The 20,334-nt window shown below is 44.5% G+C and overlaps 1 protein-coding gene across 3 annotated transcripts; it reads left to right on the top strand.

The window, feature by feature from the left end:
• Nucleotides 1-612: 612 nt before the first annotated feature.
• LOC100915593 (zinc finger protein 260) lies at nucleotides 613-18,024 on the top strand. Of its 3 annotated transcripts, none has more exons than XM_031964086.1 (6): nucleotides 613-728; nucleotides 3,586-3,846; nucleotides 10,709-10,797; nucleotides 11,711-11,837; nucleotides 12,454-12,549; nucleotides 15,135-18,024. In XM_031964086.1, the coding sequence occupies exons 4-6, from the start codon at nucleotides 11,804-11,806 to the stop codon at nucleotides 16,856-16,858; spliced, it is 1,854 nt and encodes a 617-aa protein (XP_031819946.1). In that variant the 5' UTR covers nucleotides 613-728; nucleotides 3,586-3,846; nucleotides 10,709-10,797; nucleotides 11,711-11,803; the 3' UTR covers nucleotides 16,859-18,024. The 3 variants fall into 3 exon arrangements, with proteins under 3 accessions (XP_031819946.1, XP_031819948.1, XP_031819947.1); XM_031964088.1 differs by having other exon boundaries at nucleotides 11,691-11,837; XM_031964087.1 differs by lacking the exon at nucleotides 613-728 and adding an exon at nucleotides 971-1,112.
• The last annotated feature ends 2,310 nt before the right edge of the window (nucleotides 18,025-20,334 follow it).

The following is a 20,334-nucleotide window of genomic DNA, read 5'->3' as shown; positions in this document are numbered from 1 at the left end:
TCTTCTACTGCAAATTGAGGATCATAATAGCATTGACCTCTTAGGATCAAATAAGAACATTTTCTAAAGAGACAATATTTGCCAAGCACAATAGTTAGCTCATCGCTCAGCTCCATGTAAATAATAATTATTATTATTATTATTTTCCCTGAGGCAATTAGGGTTAAGTGACTTGCCCAGGGTCTGGCAGCTGGGAAGTGTCCAAGTGTCTGAGACAAGATTTGAACTCAGGTCCTCCTGAACCCAGGGCTGGTGCTCTATCCACTGCGCCATCTGGCTGCCCCATGTAAATAATTATTAATTTCCCTTTTCCCCGATAAGCGGAAGGTGGGCAATGCCCATCAAAATGGGTAAATCCAGCCTTCTGAGCTCGGGTGGGTTGGAAGAACTCCCGCCCCTTGGAAAGCACCAGCTTTTCCCGCTTCCCCTCGGAAGCATCGCTCCTCCCGGGCCAAGGTGGCTGGGACCAAGGGGGCAAGGTGCGTTTGTGGAGAGGGGGCCAGCAATGTGGGCATTCCAGGTGACTATTAGTGGCCGGATTACATTTCCCAGAATCCCCCGCACACCCACGCGTGTCACTGTCTAGCTGTTGGTCTCGGCCAAGACTCCTGCAGGGCGCGATGCTTTCTGGGAATCGTAGTTCGGAGGCTCTCGGTGCGCAGGCGCAGTTCCTCACGGGGCCCGGCCGGTCCGGCTCTTTGTTCGTGGGCGGGTTTGGCCACGCACAGGTGAGGGAGAGCTGGTGGGTGTCAGTCCCGGAGGGAAGCACACATGCCTCATCGTGGAGAAATCTGGGGCTTCCGGGGGCAGGGTGATCGTGGGTGGGCTGTCCGCGGGGCGCTAAAGGAGGGTGCGACTGAGGAAGGGTGGGGCGGGGATGGAGGTGGGCGGGGCGGGTGGGCGTGGCCACGCGTGGGTGGGGCGGGAGCGGCGCGGGCGTGGGGGGTGTGCGTGGGCGCTCTGCGTGCCTGCCAGCCTGGGGCCGGGCTCCAGAGGGGGTGACGTGGCTCCCGGCCGTCCTCCAGTCACAAAGTATCCTCCCAACAGCCACATTGTATCCTCCCTCCTGCTTTCTCCGCCCGCAGGCGGGCTTCGGCCGGAGCTGCGGCTCGGTGAGGGGGGGGCTTGGTAGGAAGCTGGAGGGAGCCCGGGGACCGCGGGCGCTGTCCCTCCCGCGTCGGGGGGGAGAAGTCTGGGGGAGAGGGGGGGCAGAGTTCCAGGTGGCCAGGGGGAGATGCGGACGGGCTGGCCGGCCTAGCACTGTCTGGGGGGAAGCTACAGGCTGGCGGGGGCGGGTCTGGAGAGAGATCCCCAGCCCCTGGGACGGTGGCTACACGCAGACCATTCGCTCAGCCCCCGCCAGCCCACTCTTGCCTGCCGAGGCTCCCCCAGACCAGCTGTCTGCAGCTTAAGACCGTCCTGTTTGACGCGCTCTGCCCGCTGGGAGCCTCTGGGAGCCATAGATGGTGCAGTGGGAAGAACAGGTTTAAATGCTAACTTTACCTCAGAAAATCTGTGTGACTTTAGGCAAGTTACCTTAGAGTCCCTCATGCACAAAGCAAGAGAGTTGGGCTCATGTCTCTGAGATCAGTTCCGCTCTTTTTCTGCTGCTGCTTGACCTGATTCCATCCTCCTCCTCACTATTATCCCTTTATCCTCACCCTCCCACTATCATCCTCATCCCTCACCATCAACACCTTTATCATCCTCTCCAACACCATCATCATCATTCTGTCCAACACCATTATCCTCCTCCTCCATCCTTATCACCGTCATCACTGTCATTGCTTTAAGCTTTGCAAAGCTCAGTTGTCTGTGTCTGGATCGGAACTCCAGGCTTCCTGCCTCCTCTGAATCCAGCTGCTGTTGCTGTCTCTCAGCATCTTAGGCTCCTAAAACTTCAGCAGCAAGTCTCATGCTCCCTTTTACAGATGAAGAAACTGAGATCTGGACCAGTTGCCTAAGACCACACAGGTAGAAGAAGGAGAGGAGATTTTCCTAAATTGTCAGTCAGCCATTTTCCACAAGCTCAGGTCTAGTCTCAACCCAGTAATCTCCAGTGGCTCCGTTGCCTTTAGGATCACAGGATATAGTGTCCCTCCTGACACTTTCCAGTATTATACCATCCTCCACCATATGGTGCATCTAGACCCAGTGACACTGGCCTTCTAGACACTCCTCCAACAGGACACTCTGTCCCTCACTCTGGGCATATTTTCTGTCTGGCCCTCCTGCCTGGAACCTCCCCCCTTTCTGATTCCCGGTGGCCCGGCTTCCTTCAAATCCAACTAAAATCCCACTTTCCACATTCTCCCTCTTAGTTTATTGACCTTCCCTCTGTTAATCCCTTAATTCGATCTTGTCTAAATGTCATTTATAGGTAACTGTTTGTCTCCTTTATTGAATTTTAGAGCTTCTTGAAGGCAGAACTTGTCAGCATATAGTAGTGCTTAATAAATGATTATTGATTGATCAAATTTTTTTTAAACCAAAGCTGTTCTCCCTCCCCTGCCCCTGGACTGTCTCCATCTTCCTTCTTATCTCTTTCCCCATTTGTAAGACTTTGTCTTTGAAATCCCTTTGCTCACTCACCATGTCTTCTCTTCAGTAGTTTTTATTTTAGTTTTTATTGAGGTCCCTGGCACTGAGCTCAAAAGCTCCCTCAGCACTTCAAGGACAGAATTGTTGGCATGGGTGGTCCCTCCCCTCACAGAGACAGAATGTCTCTCTAGATTGGACACCACATGGTACCTGGATAAGTCATAGGACCTGAATTCAAATATTGATTCTGCCTGCCCCTTATCAGCTGTGTGAACTTGGGCAAGTCACTTCCCTTTCCTGTGGGCCTTGGTTTCTCCTCTGTGAAATGGGAGGACAACATGGCCTCAAAGTTCCCCTTTCCTCTAGTTCTGTGATCCTTCGGTGTCTTCAAACATAGCATTTTCACCCTGTCATCAAAGCTGCTTATTATTGGGCCCCAGAATGAAGCCTTTACGGCTTGGGATAGGATCCACCAGCTGGTGATTGATGAGCACAGTCCCAGAATCTCCATCCTCTCCGTACCACAGTAAAGAATGAATGCTTCATGGGACTCTAAATTCACTTGATTACGGTAACCCCGGCATTGACTAGATTGAAAGCTGGGAGACCAGGAGACACCTGATCCAAACTCCGCAATAGAGGAGATTCAAAGAAGGTAACCCACTGGATATCACACAGCCCCTGAGCACCAGAAGCAGGCTTTGAACCCGAGTCTTCATGATTCTAAATCCAGTACTCTTTCCCCTATGCTCGGTTGCATCTTACAGAGTTCCTTGTACATGGGCATGACTGAATGAGTGCCGTACATCTCATGCTTCCTTATGGACACATCCAGAGACATTGTGGTTGACTCTGTGGGTCTTAGGTTGGATGTACAAATGAGGCTTCTGGTTCTATTCCGTCACCCCCATTCTTTCTCTGGTACTAGGTGCTCCTGGGAGTCTCCAGGGGTCAACCTAGAGTCCTAGAACAGGTATAGTTCTCTGCCAGGAAGACTTTCGATCCCAGAGTAAAGGTCTCAGCTAACATGGCCTTGCTATTAAGTCTCCAGGTTCCAGCTTTGCATGAAGGTGAAGCTATTCCAGGCCCCTTTGGGAGGCAGGAATCGGCCTTTGGTGAGAACAGATCACTCTGAACCCTTTTCACTTGAGAGGACCCTGAGCTGAAGGAGCACATCCTGGAGGCAGTGGGGCTGGAGCAACTCCTGTCCAACCTGGCTGGGCAGATGTGAACTAAGTAGAGACAGAACAGCTGGATCACCCCTCCTCCCCCAAAAAGAAGGTGGCCACAAAGGACTTGAATGAGGTAAGGATTGTAGGGTGTATGTGTGTGTCTGCCTGTGTATTTGTGTGTATGTTTGCTTGTGTGTGTGTGTGCATGTGCATCTTTCTCAGTCGGTATATGTATTGGGGGGATGACCGGGTTAGGGAAGAAAGATGTGTAACTAATAGTCTCACTGGGGAGTTGCTTAGCATGCTGATGGTTAAGTGATTTGACCAAGGTCAAAAGTTTCGAAGGAAAGTATTGAACTCAGGTCTTCTGGACTCCCAGATTGGCCCTCTTCTCACAATTCCATGCTGCCTCAGCTTTGGTGGGCACTGTTATTTTGGGCCAGAGATGGGATTTCATCATGTCAGACATCAACTTCTGGTGAGGAAGCTCCTCCATGGTACAGACTGGCCACTTTGAGCCCCAGAGTTACTTGGTGCTCCTGAGTAATTCATTTGCTCAGACCTGCAAATGGCAGATGTGAGATTTGCTGCCTTCCATCCATGATCCTGCTTTTTCTCTTCTTTGTTTCTCCCTTCCTTCCTTCCCTCCTTCCTTCCCTCCTTCCCTCCTTCTTTCCTTCCCTCCTTCCCTCCTTCCCTCCTTCCTTCTCTCCTTCCCTCCTTCCTTCCCTCCTTCCCTCTTTCCTTCCCTCCTTCCTTCCTTCCCTCCTTCCTTCCTTCCTTCCTTCCCTCCTTCCTTCCTTCCCTCCTTCCCTCCTTCCCTCCATCCTTCCTTCCTTCCTTCCCTCCTTCCCTCCTTCCTTCCTTCCCTCCTTCCCTCCTTCCTTCCTTCCTTCCTTCCCTCCTTTTTTCCTTCCTCCCTTCCTCCTTCCCTCCTTCTTTCCTTCCCTCCTTCCCTCCTTCCTTCCCTCCTTCCCTCTTTCCTTCCCTCCTTCCCTTCTTCCTTCCTTCCCTCCTTCCTTCCTTCCTTCCTTCCCTCCTTCCTTCCTTCCCTCCTTCCCTCCTTCCCTCCATCCTTCCTTCCTTCCTTCCTTCCCTCTTTCCCTCCTTCCTTCCTTCCTTCCTTCCTTCCCTCCTTCCTTCCTTCCCTCCTTCCCTCCTTCCCTCCTTCCTCCTTCCTTCCTTCCTTCCTTCCCTCCCTCCTTTTTTCCTTCCTCCCTTCCTCCTTCCCTCCTTCTTTCCTTCCCTCTTTCCCTCCTTCCCTCCTTCCTTCCCTCCTTCCCTCCTTCCCTCCTTCCCTCCTTCCTTCCCTCCTTCCCTCCTTCCTTCTTTCCTTCCCTCCTTCCTTCCTTCCTTCTCTCCTTCCCTCCTTCCTTCCCTCTTTCCTTCCCTCCTTCCTTCCTTCCCTCCTTCCTTCCTTCCCTCCTTCCCTCCTTCCCTCCATCCTTCCTTCCTTCCTTCCCTCTTTCCCTCCTTCCTTCCTTCCCTCCTTCCCTCCTTCCCTCCTTCCTTCCTTCCTTCCTTCCCTCCCTCCTTTTTTCCTTCCTCCCTTCCTCCTTCCCTCCTTCTTTCCTTCCTCTTTCCCTCCTTCCCTCCTTCCCTCCTTCCTTCCCTCCTTCCCTCCTTCCCTCCTTCCCTCCCTCCCTCCTTCCCTCCTTCCCTCCTTCCTTCCCTCCTTCCCTCTTTCCTTCCTTCCCTCTTTCCTTCCTTCCCTCCCTCCTTCCTTCCCTCCTTCCCTCCCTCCTTCCTTCCCTCCTTCCCTCCTTCCTTCCTTCCCTCCTTCCCTCCTTCCTTCCCTCCTTCCTTCCTTCCCTCCTTCCTTCCTTCCCTCCTTCCTTCCCTCATTCCATCTCTATTAGCTTAGTTCCTTGACCAGTGGGTATACCTGGAGGCAATAGCTGCCTTCTACCATGTTGCTAAAACGCTAGGGCAGAGGTACCTTTTCCCTTATGTAGCAGAGCCTCTCACTCCCTTGGCTATATTGGTAAAATAGGCTTTCATTCCCCAGCAGCTGCTGGGCTATTGTCTCTTGACAACTTGGTGATTAGATTGAATATAAATGAGGGGGGCTGCCTGCTCCTGTAGGTGTGCATCACTGGGCTGTTACTAGGTTACAGGGAGCATTAGTTATGAAGGGCTTAAGGAAATGGCTTTGTGGTTCTGAATTTTGGTGGTGAATATAATTTTTTAGGCTTTCAAGTCATTCTGCCTTTACCCTGTACTCCCCCTTCATTAAAAAATTTGCTGTATAATATCTCTAGACCTTTTGAACATCCATTACAAAATCCAAACTTAAAAAAATAGATAAATTATTACCATTCAGCATCTCCCCTGATCCTTCCCTTCTTTCTCGGTACTTGCTCACTCTTCCTTGTCCCTTCAGTTCAGGTCTTTCTTTTCCCTTGCTTTCAATATTGCAATAGTTCCCTAGTTGGGAGTCCTCACCTCCATATCGTTCCCTTACTGGTTTAATTGAGAAGAGGAGGAAAGATATGAGATAATAAATAGCAGGAACATGAAAATCTATCTTTTCCCCCCAGGATGTGGGAGACATGGGCACACTTACAGGTAGCAGTATATGGAGGATAGGAGGTTAGAGAAAGTGGGAATAATATTTGGCCCAATGGTTGAAAGACAAGAAGGGATGAGATGAAGGGTCATGTCAAGAAGAAGGGCTCCCTCTTTATCAGCCTGGAATGCAGGAGAAGAGGGAGAAAGATGATGTTGGGGGGTAAGGAGAAGTGAGAAAGGGAGCTTTAGTAAATAACCTACTTTATTTTATTTTATTTTGGCAAAGTATCAGGTGGACTTGGCAATTGAGAAAGTAGGGGATAAAAGAGTGTTGTGGGAGGCTAGAAAGTTTTGAAGAAAAAGGGAATCAATTAGGGAGTGGTAAGAATTTTCTTGCTGCTGTGGAGGCCTGGTTGATGCCAGGTTAATGGTAGCTTGTCATGGACACAATCAATCTGATTTTGTGACTTCCTCCAACTCGGTCTAGCAGTTCATGAGTAGGAGTGAAGGATACTGACAGTGGAGATGAGCTAGTGGTTAGCCAGACTTGAGGGGTGATAGGATAAGGAAACATGGGATTGGAGGTAAAAGATAAGTGGAAAGTGGAGCTGGTTCATCAAAGGATTAAAGCTGGGAAGGGAGGAGAGTGTTGTCAGAGCAGGGGCTATATCCACAGTAAGTGCACAGTGATGGAAGGAGTAGACGTCCCAGTTAGAGGGAAGAATAGGATGAAGGAAATTAGGCAGAGAGGCAGAGGGTAAATAATTGGGATGAGATAAGAGAATTTCAGAGTTTATAACTGTCAAAATATAACACCTGAAGGCTTAGAGGTGGACATGTAGTTGAGGTGAGTGTAGGGAGGTTAAGTTAGTAGAATAAGTAGATTAATTGGAGATTGGGGGCAACACCAATGTACAAGGGAAGTCCACTTATGAGAACAGGAGAAGGAGTAGAAAGGAAGATTTGATCCAGGCAGTAAATTTGTTGAACAGAGAAGGTACAGGATCACAGATTTAGAGCTGAAAAGGGACTTTCAGAGCCATCAAGTCCAACCTCCTCATGTCATAGATGGGAAAACTGAGCAAAGGAGCTAAACATCTTAGGGTCACAATTTGCTAAGTATATAGGCAGGATTTGAATTCATATCTTTAAAAATGTATTTCTTTATTTAAAACTTAAATGCAAAATAAGAAAAAAAACAATAAAAAGACAGAAAAAGAAAAACAAAAACAAAAAATTGTCATGTACCAAGTAGAATATCAAGGGATATATGTAACATATATAAAGTATGTAACAATAAATTTCCATTTCAAGAAAGCATATATTATAATAGAAAGCATTGCATTGAGAACTGCCCATCTTTCTTTATTTCCTTGTAGATTTTCTTTTGTCCTTTGCTACGCATTTTTAACTTTATCCTTCTTCCCTTTTCCTGAATTCATATTTTTTCAAAATTTTATTTAATTATTTAAAGCTTAAATTCAAAATAGAAAAAACTGTCATATATCCAACAGAACAACAGAAGATTCAAAATATAAAACAATATTTCCATTTCAAGAAAACCTGTATAATCAATATTATACATTGTATTCCAAGTTGTCTATCTCTTCTTTGGTTCCTTATAGGTTTTCTTTTGTTCTGTGCTGTGTACTTTTTATTTTCTTCTTTTTTTCTTCTTCCCCACATCTAGAGAAGCAATCATAAAGCATGCTGCCCTTCTCCAGACAGAGATGTGATGCTTATGCAGAATGAGACAGATGTTCTTTGGACGTGGGCAACACAGGAAAATTTTTGTTTGACTGTGTATTGGTTATAAGGATTTTCTTTTTTTTTTTTTTTAATAGGGAAGTAGAGATAGGAGGAAAAGAAAATGGTTTTTTGGTTAATTGAATAAAAACAAAAGCGATTTTAAAAATAAGATGAGGAAATTAGCTGAGATGATCTCCCCTTCCAGGTTATAAATCATGAGCTTGAGTTGAATAGGGTGGTTTGATCCCTGGTGATTTAAACTGTGTTGAATTCACCTGGTAATATCTAACCAACAACTCACCTCTTTGTCCACAAGTTACCTATTGAGAGACTTTGTTAAAGTTACTTCCAGGATCAAATTTAAAATCCTCTTTTTGGGTCCTTAAAGGCCTCCGTAACCAGTCCCCTCCATTTTCAGTCTTTTTTCCCCTCCTGGTACTTTGAGATCCAGTGACTCTGGCCAGATTGTGCTTTGTACAGAACAACCCCTCTCCAGACTCTAGACATTTGGGGATCCCTTCCCTCTTCCCCTTTTCTGTTTCTGCCTCTTGGCTTCTCTGGCTTCCCACCTACAGGAAGTCCTCTATGACTCTCTCCATCCCCATGTGCCTTCCCTCTGAGATTATTTTCAATTTAGGTGGTTCAGTGGATAATGTACTGGGCCTGGAGGTAAGAAGACCTGAGTTCAAATCCAGTTTCAGACACTTCCTAGCTGTATGACCCTGTCTATTAGCTTGTATTTGCCTCATTTTCCTCATCTGTAAAATGGGGATGGTTGTGAAAATCTCTCTCATGGTGATTGTAAAAATCAAATTAGCTAATACTTTTAAAATGCTTTGCAAACCCTTAAGAGCTGTCCAAGGTGCTACCTCTCTTTCTCCTCCTCTTCTTAGTTCTCCCCCCTCCTTCTCTTCCTCTTCTCCCCTCCACCTTCTCCCTTTCATCTCCTATTATTTCTCCTCCTCCCTCTATTTCTTTTCCTCCTTCTCCCTTTTCTTGTGCATTTCTCTAATTAGTGGTTTGGAGTATTCTTGGATAATGTAACTTGGATAAGTCACTTGCACAGCCCCATCTATCTATATTTTCCTTCCGTTTCCATCTTTTGTCATCTTTGGGGGGGGTGTGTGTTAAGGCCATTCCATCTCCTCTTTTACAGCTATGAGGCTGCTGCCAGAGGACTCACCCCAAGGATTCCTCTGGGGAGCCAGGAAGGGGAGCACAAAGCATTTGTCTTCTCTAATGAAAGAAATGACTAAGGCCCTAGGAGGGTGGGCTGCATAGTTAGTATCACAGGGGTGGGACGGGATAGGGGACAGGGCCAAGGAAGAAGGTGTCAGAGCTTGGTCTCTCAGACTCTGCAGGGTTGCCAGAGCAGCCTTGTTTGTCACCAAGCTGTCTGCCCAGGATGCCCTCCTTCACCTCTGCCATGCATAGGATGCTCTCTTCCCTTTGCTGTGCCCAGGATGCCCTCCTTCACCTCTGCCATGCCCTGAATGCCCCCTTCCCCTTTCTGGACTCAGGATGCCCTCCTTCACCTCTGCCATGCACAGGATGCCCTCCTTTACCTCTGTCTGGGATGCCCTCCTTCTGCCATGCATAGGATGCCCTTCTTTACCTCTGCTATGCTCAGGATGCCCTCATTTGCCTCTGCCATACCCTGAATGCCCCCTTCCCCTTTCTGGGCTCAGGATGCCCTCCTTCACCTCTGCCATGCATAGAATGCCCTCCTTTATCTCTGCCATGCTCAGGATGCCCTCCTTCACCTCTGCCATGCCCTGAATGCCTCCTTTCCCTTTTTGGACTCAGGATGCCCTCCTTTGCCTCTGCCATGCCCTGAATGCCCCCTTCCCTTTGCTGTGCCTGGGATGCCCTCCTTTATCTCTGTCCCTCGTGTTCCCTGGCTTCTTCCAACACTCAGCTCACATGTCTGAGGCCTTCCTGCTCCCGCCCCCACCTTGAGATCATCTTGTACTTACATTGTATAAGTGTCTCTGTTGTTTTTTCCCCAACATACTATGAGCTCCTTACAAGCAAGGGCTTTTCATTTTTATCTTTTTTGGGGCAGCTCAGTGGATAGTGCGCTGATCTCAGAATCAGAAAGACCTGAATTCAAATTCTGTTCCTTAGCCTTTCTCTGCCTCAGTTTCTTCATCTGTAAAATAGGGATGATAATAGCACCTTCCAGGTTTGTTGTGAGAATGAAATGAGATAATTTTGTGTAATGTACTTTGCAAACCTTAAAAGACTATTGGAAGGCTGGCTGGTACTTGTGTCTCCAGTGGCCAGGACACTTTGTGGTCGTTCAGTCTTTTGTGGATTTTATATGTGAACTTTTCTTGGCAAAGATACTGGAGTGGTTTGCCATTTCCTTCTTCAGTGTATCCCCATTTTACAGATGAGGAACTGAGGCAAATGAGTTGAAATGACTTGTCCAGAGTCACACAGTTAGTAAATGTCTGAGGCCTGAGAATTTGGAACTTCCTGACTCTAGGCCCAGTACCCCACCTAGCACAAAGAAAATGCTTAACGATTGCTTGTCTGTTGTTGGTTTATTGATATTCCCAGCCCTTCTCCCTGATGGCAGAGAAGCTTGCAAGTCTCTACCTAAACTGTTTAACCAGCAGTTATTGACTGCCTTTGGATTCTCACACCCAGTGACTTGTGGGAAATTTCCACTGGTGAGTTTTAGAAGTGTGACGTGCTCATCCTCCCTCCTTCCCTTTCTTCTGCTGCAGCTCTGCCTTTCCAAGACTCTGCTTTTCATTAAGAGCACTGAGGACCAGGAGGAAGGAATGATTTCTGGGGTCCTGCCCCCAGGGTTCAGGTGAGTTGAATTTTCCTATTCTTCTGCTGAAGGACTCGCTCATTTCTCCGATGGGAGAAACTTTTCTTTACCTTATCCGATGGTGGTGGCTCCATAACAGGAACCTGAGCGCTCAGTGACCGTCTCTGGGAGGAAGAGCTGTTCCTGTGGGAGCGCTCTCGATAGACCCCAGCTGGGATCCCTCCCTTACGCAAGTCGATTCATCTCAGAACTGACATCGACAGTGGTGCCTTCTGAAGACGCAGGGGAGAGAGTGGGGGGCTTATGTGCCATCACTTTGATATATTAATGCATGATCCCCAGAGAGGCAGCTAGGTGGTGCAGGGAGAGAGTCGGGGCTTGTGTGCCATTGCTTTGATATGTCACAGTGTGTGATCCCCAGAGGGGCAGCTAGGTGGCTCAGGGGAGAGAGTGCCAGGTCTGGACTCAGAAAGACCTGAATTCAAATGTGGCCTCAGACTCTTACATAGCCTGTGACCTGGACAAATCACTCCACCTCTGTTTGCCTCAGTTTCCTCATCTGTAAAGTTGGAACAGTAACAGCAGCTACCTCCAGAGGGTGTAAGGATCTAATGGGATAACCCTGGACAGTGCTTAGCAGTGCTTGGCACACAGTAGGTGCTATGTAAGTGTTAGCTCTTCTCTTCCTCCTCTCCTATCTCCTCCTCCTCCTCCTCATTGTTGCCATCTTCATAGAAGGTACAGGGCAGCGAGTGGAAGAGTACTGACGCTGGAGTCCTGAGACCTGAGTGTGAATTCTGGCAGGGAGGTGGACCTCAGTTTCCTCATCAGCACAATGAGGGGGGTTAGGTTAAATGACCTCCAGATAACCTTTCAAAAACCAGTGGGTTTTGCCAGCGCCCTGACTCTTCCATGGATGGTCCTGGGTCCAGGTATTTGTCCGATATTCCAGGAATCGGTGACGTTCCAGGATGTGTCCGTGGACTTCACCCAGGAGGAGTGGAGAAGGCTGGACCCCGCCCAGAGGACTCTGTACAGGGAGGTGATGCTGGAGACCTTCGAGAACCTGGTCTCTCTGGGTAAGGACGGCTTTCCCGCGGATTCAGGAGCAGTTCCCTTGGATGTCGTTTCCATGTCACCTGCTAGCGGTTGGGGCAGCGCGGAATGTGTATGTGTGTGTATACAACTAGAAGCTTAATCTGAGCTTTGGCTTTTTGTGAGGGAATACTCAGTGTTAGGGGATATCGGGAGTCCTTTGTGGACTTCCTTAGAGAAACCCCCTAACTTCCTTCTGGAAACCCTGAGGCTGCTCCTCTGGGAGCAGGTCAAGGGCATTGCTAAGGCCCTAGTCCAGGCACCTGGAGCCCTGAAGTTTCCTACTCTTAGAAGGGAGGGGGTAAGTTGCTTCCAAACCAAATGGGTGATCCATGGTCTTGGGCTTTCTTGGGAATCCAGCATATGGTGTAGAGTCCTGGGTACCTCCCTCACTCCTGCACCTTCTGAGAGGTCTGGTCATATGGGTGGAGCACAGGACCGTGGGAGGCCCTCTGTTATAGTGGAAGACTGGCAGGATCAGAGTCTTCTCCATGCATTGACACTGGGTCCTTCTTCTCTGCCCTTGTTTCCTTGTAGATAATGAATTTTGAATTGCCCCTCTGTCCCCAGAACTTTCCCTTTTCCTTTGTTCATGAATAGGGCTTCAAGTTTCCAAACCAGATGTTATCTCCCAGCTGGAGAGAGGTCAAGACCCGTGGACACCAGGGGGAGAAGTCTTGAGAGGCGTCCGTTCAGGTGAGCGAGTGACACCGGACAGATGTGGTAGACGGGCTGTGAGGGGGCTGCCCCTTTGACATGCTGGGCGGGGAGCTCTCCTCACATGGCGGTCTGCGGAGAAAATCTTGGGCTTCTGTTGTGTGGTATCTTCGAGTCCGTTTCACGGGCCACTCCCAGTGTGCCAGAGCCTGCCAGAACTAGCCAGAGACTGGGACCCTGAAGTTTTGAACCATCTAGAGTGAGAGACACTTTTCTAGCTAGTAATTCCCTGAGACAAAGAGAAAGAAAGGAGCCTGTTTGTTATAGTGAATTGTAGAATTAGTGGAGGCTTTGGAGAAGGACTGTGCCCTTAGAGTAAGGCTAGTTACCTCAAATCAGGGGTGACCTCAAGGTCACCCCTTGTCTCACAAGGTCTGTGAGACAAGATAAACAAAGAGAAGGTGATGTCCTTTGTAATGGGATGAAAGAAGAGGTTAATGGGCCCCAGCTGTGGTAAGCTGGTCTGGAGTTCATGCAGGGGTCACAGAGCAAAAATGGCAGACCCACAAGAAAATGGAGTTAGCTATGTTCACCTCTTAGCAGACCACTCTTAGCTTTTCTCAATCCACTTCTCTTAAAAATCACTTTTAATCTTAGCTAACTTGAGCTGAATCATGGACTCTCTTTTCTTCCAATTCATCAAATCAGTTTCCCAACCTCTCCTTTTTCTACCTCCCCATATTTCCTAGTTTCAGATAGAAAGTCATTTCTTTTTACTTATTTTTTTAAATTTAAAGAATTCTTTTAAAATTTAGTGCTATACATCAAAACAAGCATCGGTGCTTAATTATTATAAGTGGTACTATATTATTATTACATATAATAATAATTATCATGAATAAATACATAGTGCTATAAGCAAATCACTGCACATGTTCTCTCATTTTATCCCAACAGCAACACTGGAAAAGGGGTACTATTATCTTTTTTCTATCGGTTTATTTGTTTTAATACACATTTATGAATCATGTTGGGAGAGAGAAATCAGAGCAAAAGGGAAAAACCATGAGAGAGATTAAAAAAAAGCAGAAATAAAAAGTGAACATAGCATGTGTTGGTATCCAATCTCCACAGTTCTTTTTCTGGATGCAAATGGCATTTTCTGTCCAAAGTCTATTGGGATTGCTTTGGAAGTAGGTGCTATTATCATCCTCATTTTATCACTGAAGAAATAGAGGCGCACAGAGGTTAAGTGACTTGTCCAGAGTCACACAGCTCATACATCTCTGAGACTGAATTTGAACTCAGTTCTTCCTGACTCCAAGTCTAGTACTCTTTCCCACTGGACCCTCCCTGCCTCATTGTTAGTTACCATTGAGATAAGATACAATCATCTCTCAGGTTGGAAATTTCCAACAATTTTTGGCGGTTTTTATTTTTTGTTTTTGTTTTCAGTATCTAGTAACTTTCATGAAAGAGGAACAAAGTCTTGTTCACTTCCCTGTAGCCTTCTAAATGGTTTTCCTTTGTGTCCCCTCCAGAGTTTGGTTTTGCCTTTATCAAAGAGTAAGAAGGTGTGTCTTTTTGCTTTTCTTTTTCCTCAGTCTGTGTCCTGTCACTTGATTTGATTTGTAGTCTTCCTATTTCTTATGGTATAGTAACAGTATTCCACTAAGCTTTTATCACAATCGAACCATTACCCAATTAGATGTATGGACTATTTCCAGATTCTAAATATATTTTATCAGTTTATTTTCACAATTACCCTGGAAGATTGGTGCTCTTACTGGCAATATGTTACTATGATTATTTTTTATAAAGAAGTCTTTTTGTATAATCTTAATTGTGGGGTTGCTGCCTCAGAGGATATGAGCAATTTCGTAACACTGAATCACTTCCCAAAGATTGCATTCATTAGTTGAGACAATCTGACATCTATATTTATATGATAGTATGCCTATATTCCCACAGATCTATCAGCATTTAACTTCATAATTATTTTGGCCAAGTTAATATATTTAAAGCAATATAACAGTTATTTTAATTTTAATTTTTCCAGTTACTAGAGAATTTGAACTTTGAATTTTTAAAGTTGTTTTAAAAATCATCTTTTGAGGCATTTGATAAAGTTTGGGAGATTTTATTTGGACGTATCTATTGAGGAGTAAATCTTGCTTTTGTCATTTCGTGTGAATTTATTATAGCTTTTAAATATCTTTTAACAATAGAACCTTAGAACATATTTTCTTCTGGCCCTTCTAATTACTTTTTTTTAAGTATAATTTTATTTTAATTTCCTTTTACAAATATGTATATTCAGAAATTTAGGACAGAGTGCAAAAGAGAAAGTAAGAAAACCGAGCATGTAAGATGAAGCAAAAACAAAACAAAAATGATTGTAAGTGATTGTGCATGTGATGTATTAGTAGGTAGTCTAGCCCCCAAAGAGAAAAAATTGCCTTTAAGGGCTCATCTTGGGCTTCAAATCCCTCCTGTTTTACTTTTCCCAAAATGAGTATCTTTTTCCTTGCTGAAAGACTCAGAAATCTAGACCTAAATTTGTTTGCAGTCTCCCTCACAGAGATTAGTGTATTGATGGTGCCTTTTTTCCTGATTTCTTTCAGATTCCCTTCATCATTATGCTAAGTGTGAAATCCAGGGTTCAACTCCAATACATGGCATTCCCATGGGAGCTCCATTACAGCAAAGCCTACCAAAGGATGGTCCCTGGTATTCCAAGATAGGAAAAGCTGGGGAGTGGAGTGTCAGGTTACAGAGACAGAAGGCTAAACAGGAGAAACAATTCAAACAAGTAACAGTCACTCATAGAAAATCTTTGAATAAGGTGAGTGTCCCAGAATGCAATACATTTGGAAGAAGTTTTAGTCTGGGATCAATCTTTGTTTTACAGCCAAAAGTTCCAATGGGAAAAAGCCTTCATAAATATGATACACCCGGAAAGAACATAAAACCCTTTTCAGACTTAATTAAGCGTAATAGAATCTCCTTAGGGAGTAAATTTTGCAAGTATAATAAATGCAGGAAGCCCTTCAGTTACCACTCCGACCTCATTCAGTTTCGTAGACTCCATCCTGGAGAAAAGCTGTATGAATGTAATGAATGTGGCAAAACCTTCAGCAGAAGGTCATATCTGACTCAGCATCAGAGCATTCATACTGGAGAGAAGCCTCACAAGTGTGATGCATGTGGGAAAGCCTTCAGTCGGTGGGGAAGCCTTACAGAACACCAGAGAATTCACACTGGAGAGAAGCCCTACCAATGTAACGAGTGTGGGAAAGCCTTCAGTCAGAGGGGACACCTGATTAAGCATCAGAGGATTCACACGGGGGAGAAACCTTTTCAGTGCAATGAATGTGGCAAAGCCTTCACCCAGAGAGGACATCTCATTGACCATCAGAGAACTCACACTGGGGAGAAGCCTTATCAGTGTAATGAATGTGGAAAAGCCTTCAGTACGTGTTCATCCTTTATTAAGCACAAAAGAATCCACATTGTAGAGATACCCCCTACCCAGTGTGAGAAAGCTCTCAATCAGTGGGGAAGCCTGACTGAACATCAAAGGATTCATACGGGGTCAAAGCCCTTTGAGTGTGATGACTGTGGGAAAACATTTAGTCAGAGGGGAAACCTTAACAAACACAGGAGAATTCACACTGGAGAGAAACCCTTTGCGTGCAACGAATGTGGCAGAGCCTTTAGCCAGAGCGGACACCTTACTGAACATAAGAGAATTCATACTGGAGAAAAACCCTATCAGTGTAATGAATGTGGGAAAGCCTTCAGGCAAAATTCAAATCTTACTCTGCACCAGAGAATTCACACTGGAGAGAAACCCTTTAAATGTAACGAATGTGGGAAAACCTTTAGCCATAGGACATCTCTTATTTATCATCAGAGAATCCATTCAGGAGAGAAGCCCTATGAATGCAGTGAATGTGGGAAAGCTTTCAACCAGAGGGGAAAACTGACTGAACATCAGAGAATTCACACTGGAGAGAAACCTTTTGAATGTAAGGAATGTGGGAAAGCCTTCAGCCACAGGGGGAACTTTACTGAACATAAAAGAATTCACACTGGAGAGAAGCCATTTGTGTGCAATGAATGTGGGAAAGCCTTCAGCCATTGGTCATCCTCGATTTATCATCAGAGAATTCATAATGGAGAGAAGCAACATAAAAGTAACAGACGTGGCAAAGCCTTCAGTCAGAGGGGACATCCTCTTACACAGCAGAGGGTTCACCCTGGAGAGAAACCCCCCAAATTTCACGAGTGTGCAAAAGCTTCCAATGCTGCTGAACCTTTGAAAGTGTCAGGCCATTCATGCTAAGTTATAATGACTATGGGAATTCATTGAGGCAGGTTCATTTCACCACAGAGACTTCAGGCTAGAGAATCCCTTGAAGATTGTAATGTCGGTGAAGTTTCATAAAGACTTGTCATCTGTCACATAGAAGAAAATTGCAACATTTGATGGCTATTGGTTGGTGCTTTTAGATGTAAAGATACTGTCCCTGCTGCTGTTTCTCTCTGCTATCATTGCAAGGGTGGGAGGTGGGGCACATCACCTAAGTGAGGTCAGCTTGGGAGGCTGATACAGGATCTGAACCAACTCTTAGCCCATGAGATTAAAACAAACCATTTGATATTTCTTTTTGTTCTAAACTTTTAAATAATAAACAAAACATACATGAATATGACAAAAAAATTTTTAAATTACAGATTAATAAATTCTATTATTTAAAATTTATTAAACATTTAACAGTTTATATTAACTATGACAAGATGGCAACACAAGCATCCCAATGGCTTCCTGGTCTCCTGCAGAATGCTTTTTCTTCTGGTGATTTTACACTGTTATGTTGCTATTGCTGGTACTTAGATCATTTTAGATCAGTGTTCTTTTCATTTTTCTTGATTTTATTTGATCTGTATCACTTACAGAAACCTTCTTCATAGTTCATTGTAATCTTTACATTAATCCTTACTGGAGACACATTGGTATTCCATTACATTCACATACCCAGACATGTTTAACCATTCCTTTAGTCATAAACACATGATTTGTTTCCAGTTTGGGGCTATTAGGACTAATTCCCCTATGAGTGTTTTTAGTAGTTTTTCTCTCTTTAAAAAATGTCCTTAGGAAGGTCTCGTCCTAGAAGTAGAATTAATGAGTCAAGGCTATTAATACTTTTGTAGTATTTGATATTTGTTTTATATTGCTTTCCAGAAAGTTTGGACCAGTGTACAGATTTGTCACTGTAATTATGTGCCTATTGTGAATTTCACAGTTACATAATTGTTTAATTTTTATCATTTGATTGAATTATCTTTGCCAACTTAATGAGTATAAGGTTGTCTTTTGAAATCGTATAATTTATATTTCTTCAATTAGAGGTGGAATAAATTTTCAACCCAGATCATTGTTATTTTGCAAAACAATTAAATCTTTTAATTTTCAAAGTAAAGGAATAAAAGATGGTTGAAAAATGACTAAGGTGATTTTTTTTTCCTTTTTACCCAAAATAGGGACATACTTAATATATGGATTATGTATAGCTGAAATTTGTCTTGAGATTTAAATTACTTTTGCTGTGCTTGGATGGGTCCAATTTATGCTTCTTCCAGCCTGGGATTTAGGATAGAATCAAAGAAAATCAAATCTGGAAGGGAGAAGTAACCATGGTCTATTGTGAATGTTCTTAACCTGGAGTTCATGAACTTACTTTTAAAACTATTTCAATTGCAATGTTCAATTGCCAAAAATGTAGTGTTCTTGGCGGGTTTTCTGGAGGTCTTAGAGCAGCCTTCTTTTCAGTTCAGAAATCACCACAAGAATAGCCAGGTGTTAAAAGTCCAAATTTTTTATTATCTCCTTCCTGGGGCTGGGCAGCTTTCTACAGAGCCTTTCAGACCAGCCTTGGTCTCAGTGGAGAAATGCAGGAGGAAAGCCTGCCACCAGGAGCCTGACCGGAGATGGAATGAATCTCATCCAGTCCTTTCTGGCTGTTACATACTCCATTATCATAGGTGTGAAACTTGTAGAACTATATTAAGTACTAAGTACATGTACTGAACTAGTGAACTTTTAATCATCAAGCTAAACTGGACAACCATTGTCTTTATCAATTCCGCTAACTTAACACCTTGCAAGAATCCTTGTTTCAGTGTTCTGGCCCATAACATTCAATCTCTGTGTTTCCACAGCATTGATTTCCTTTGATGAGAGCTCACATATTTCATGCACTTAAAACATGATTTTGAGAAGGGCTCTGTAGTCTTTACCAGCTTTCCTGCCCTAGGGAGTCCGGAATACAAAAAAGGTTAAGACTTGATCTAATTCATCTTCTACCCATGGGACTTGAGGATATTGGGAAAGGCAAAAAAGCTTTGAGTTTTGTCCCTTGGTCCCATAGTAGTTAAAGAATTACAACCTAGAAAGCCTAAAAAATCATAAAGGTCTACATGAGCTGAGCATAGTTAATTCTGAGAAAAAAATCTATGAACGGGGCCTACTATTATAGTTGTGATCAGCAGATTCTCCTGCAGTAGAAACTGGGAAGAAGTATAATTGAGGAACAGATTGACTCCCTGATTCACATCTTGGGGAATGAGAGCTCTGGTTCCATTGACTAGTGGCCCTCCTCATTCTTGTAAACCTGAAGCAGATCCAGAATCAGAAGCAAAGTTTTCTCTGATTCAGTTGAACTTCCTCTGTTTTCTTTCAAAATCCCTTCTTAATCTCACCTACATTTTCCCTCATCGGGTACCAATTCTCATAACATTAATCTCTCCCACACTAAACCACAGTGGTTTGTTCTATCTGAAAATCAACATCTTCACCCAATTCATCTCATTAGCAAAACAGTAATCAAGATGGAAATTCTCTATTCTTCTCTTCAGTCAGCTTTAGTAGTCATACAATCTCACACCCAGAAACACATATGCAGTCAGAGGAGTTAACTTTGGTAAAGAGAAAGGTTATCTCATCCTGTGAGATAGGAGTAAAGGAGGAAATAGTGGCAGAAGGCATGTGGGGGATACAAGATGAGAAGGAAAGGAGAGAGCTTTTCCCCTTTCCCTACCATAAAATACGAGGCAAGATTCTAACCTGGGAAAGTAACGGAGAAAGGTGTGCTATAGGAGATTTGAAAAGATATCGAAATGTTTGGAGGAACCACTGTGATAAATGAGATAGTGAGTTAATCAGGGAGGATTGCCTTGCTGTAGTGAGGGTACAGTTGAGATTATGTAACATAAATTTTGGTTGGAGACAGCAGTTTCTGGATTTTCTCCGCTTTTTTCAGCAGCATGTATGGAGGAGCATTTAGCAGAATGGTTAGCCCAATATAGAATTGGATTGACGTGTACAATTTTTATTAAGATATTGATTTACTCTATAACTGACTGTTTGGGTTGACTAGAAATTCCAAAATATCTATTGAATTCCACATAGAAGGCTAGTAAGGAAATAGAGATTATCCTTCCTTCTGGTCTATTTGGTGTCCATAAGAAAAACAATGCAAGGAAGTTTATTTTAAGTAGGTAACTGAATAAAGTACATTGTCAACTCTACTTATGTTTATCCTATGCCCAATAACTGGGAAATACCAACCTTTTGCTTCCCTCATCTCATTCAGCACTTCTTTTTTCTAACCAAAAATTCCTTTTCTCTAGTATAAGGGTCCTTTAAATGGGCCAGCATAGCACAACAGGAGGTTTGAGTGGCCCAGAAGTAATTTTCTGTGGCTAGGGACTGCCCCATGAGCAGGGCTCTTGTCATATCGAGATAGCTTCATAACG

This window comes from Sarcophilus harrisii, chromosome 3 (genome assembly GCF_902635505.1).
Source record: "Sarcophilus harrisii chromosome 3, mSarHar1.11, whole genome shotgun sequence".
Taxonomy (NCBI): Eukaryota; Metazoa; Chordata; class Mammalia; order Dasyuromorphia; family Dasyuridae; genus Sarcophilus; species Sarcophilus harrisii.
Note: the sequence above shows the minus strand (reverse complement) of the source record. Positions and strands in the feature narration are given on the sequence as shown.

Excerpts from the sequence above, each read along its gene's own strand:
- LOC100915593 (XM_031964086.1), top strand. The coding sequence starts at position 11,804 with ATGCTGGAGACCTTCGAGAACCTGGTCTCTCTGG. Across the intron at positions 11,838-12,453 it reads CGAGAACCTGGTCTCTCTGG|GGCTTCAAGTTTCCAAACCA; the intron begins GTAAGGACGGCT and ends GTTCATGAATAG. Across the intron at positions 12,550-15,134 it reads CTTGAGAGGCGTCCGTTCAG|ATTCCCTTCATCATTATGCT; the intron begins GTGAGCGAGTGA and ends GATTTCTTTCAG.